At 48.1% G+C, this 2125-nt stretch overlaps 1 protein-coding gene across 1 annotated transcript; it reads right to left on the bottom strand.

Moving 5' to 3' along the window:
• Positions 1–951: 951 nt before the first annotated feature.
• Positions 952–1710, bottom strand: LOC125944279 (tigger transposable element-derived protein 6-like). Its single transcript, XM_049664625.1, has one exon. The coding sequence runs from the start codon at positions 1708–1710 to the stop codon at positions 952–954; it is 759 nt and encodes a 252-aa protein (XP_049520582.1).
• Positions 1711–2125: the final 415 nt, after the last annotated feature.

Here is a 2125-nt window from a genome sequence, read left to right as displayed (position 1 = left end):
ACCCGTCTCATCAGCCTTGTGAACACTGCTGCTGCTGTCTTTAAACCGAATGGCATATACTTAAATTGGAATAGTCCTTTCGAACATGAGAAAGCAGTCTTTTCTTTAGACGTTTCTTCCATAGGGATCTGCCAATAACCTTTAGACAAGTCAAGTTTTGAGAAATATTTCTTATTGGCCACTCTTGCTACCACGGCGTCTATCCGCGGGATTGGTTCTGTGTCTGTTTTCAATACGTTGTTCAGACGCCTGAAATCAACACATACTCTATTACAACCGTCTGCTTTCTTAACCACCACTAATGGCGCATTATAAGGGGAATTGGCCCTTTCTATGATTCCTTGCTTCAACATCTCTTCTATCTCACTCTCGATCACTTCTTGCATTGCAAGAGGTAGTGGATATTGTTTACATGCACTGGTTCCTCTGTTGAACACTGTAGCTCACATCGCACTACTTCTGTCCGCCCGGGTAGATCCGAAAACACTTCCTAAAACTTGTGAATCATCCCTCTCAACTGCTCTGCTTGTGTATCCGTTAGGGATGGGCTCAACCTAACATTCTCCACTCCCATGGTCTTCTTATCAATGAAAGTGTGCAGCTCCCCATGGTCCTTTTCTTCTGCAATCACCATGCAAACCTGACTCCTCTCCTCATTCCCCTTTCCTATTTCCTTTCTCTCTTTGTACTTTTTCAACATGTTGATGTGGAAGACCTTTTTATGATCCTGTACCGAGATCTCATAGTCCAACTCATTTTTGTTTTGGGTAACTGTAAAGGGTCCTTTCCACTGCATGAGCATCTTATTATTGTCTGTGGGTACAGTAAAACCCCGTTAATTTGGACTTCATGGGACCGGAGAGAATGTCCGAATTAACCGAGGGTCCGAATTATCGAGAGTACGTCCAAAACACTTAAAAAATGATTCAGACATCATCAGACTTTTATTTCTTAAAGAAGTTTGTGATAGCGGTTTGCTTCGCGGAGGAAATGTGTGAGGAAATCATAATTTTGTGAAGTTCCTGTAAATGACAGTCTGCGCAGACTGTCCGAGGAAACCATGCAGATGTCCTCTAAAACGGTCAACGCGTGTGCAGCCTCAGTCATTGTGGGGCGTGGACGCTCGTCTGAATCATTGGGGTCCTCGTCCGCCGATTCCCCTTCCCCATCCATGACCTTGGCGACAATATCACTGTCTGTCACTATGCCGGCAGCAGCAACATCATTGTCTATTGCGAAGTAATCGCGCAGGGGCACATCGGCTGGCATGATGTTAACGTAGCGCCCGTCTTGCTCTTCGTCGCTTTCAACATCGGCCACCACATCCGTGTCAGCAGCGTCGTGCACGAAGCAGCTGTGCCTGAAGCAGTTGGCGACTACTTCAGGCGGCGTGTTTTTCCACACGTACGTGAGCACGTGGATTGCGCTTAGTAGGCTTACCTCACATTGCTTGCCTGCCTCTATGCAGAGCAACATACGCTCGAGTACCTGCCGTCGATAGCGGCTTTTCACAAACTGTATAATTCCCTGGTCCATCGGATGCAGGGAAGCTGTTGTATTCGGAGGCAGGAATAGAAGTTCAATGTTTTCGAGCCCGGACACCTTCGTGTGCGCACTGCAGTTGTCCAGCACGAACAGCACCTTCTGAGCCTTGGCTGCAAAGCGGCGGTCTAGCTGACGCAGCCAGGCTTGAAATATTTCAGCAGTCATCCAAGCCTTTCGATTAAAGCAGTAGTCGACAGGCAGCTGCTTAATGTTCTTAAAACATCTTGGCTTCGCTGCCTTTCCTATCACCAGAGCGGCAGCCACTCTGTGCCGGTCATGTTTCCAGCCAGAACCGTCACCCGCTCTTTACTGCATTTCCCGTCGACGCACGGGTCCCCCTTAAACGCTATTTTTCTTATCAGGCAGAGCCTTGAAAAGTAGCGCTGTCTCGTCAGCGTTGAAAATGTTGCACGGCTCGTAGGCAGAAAGGCGTGCGGGAAGTCCAGACCACCAGTCATGCACAACACTTTCGTTGACAACACCTTTTTCACCGCACACATTGCGGAACACCAGCCAGTGTCGCTTCTTGAAGCGGTCGAACCACCCTTCGGCACATTGAAAGAGTCAATGTTCATGCTCA

This window comes from Dermacentor silvarum, chromosome 3 (genome assembly GCF_013339745.2).
Source record: "Dermacentor silvarum isolate Dsil-2018 chromosome 3, BIME_Dsil_1.4, whole genome shotgun sequence".
Lineage (NCBI taxonomy): Eukaryota > Metazoa > Arthropoda > Arachnida > Ixodida > Ixodidae > Dermacentor > Dermacentor silvarum.
Note: the sequence above shows the minus strand (reverse complement) of the source record. Positions and strands in the feature narration are given on the sequence as shown.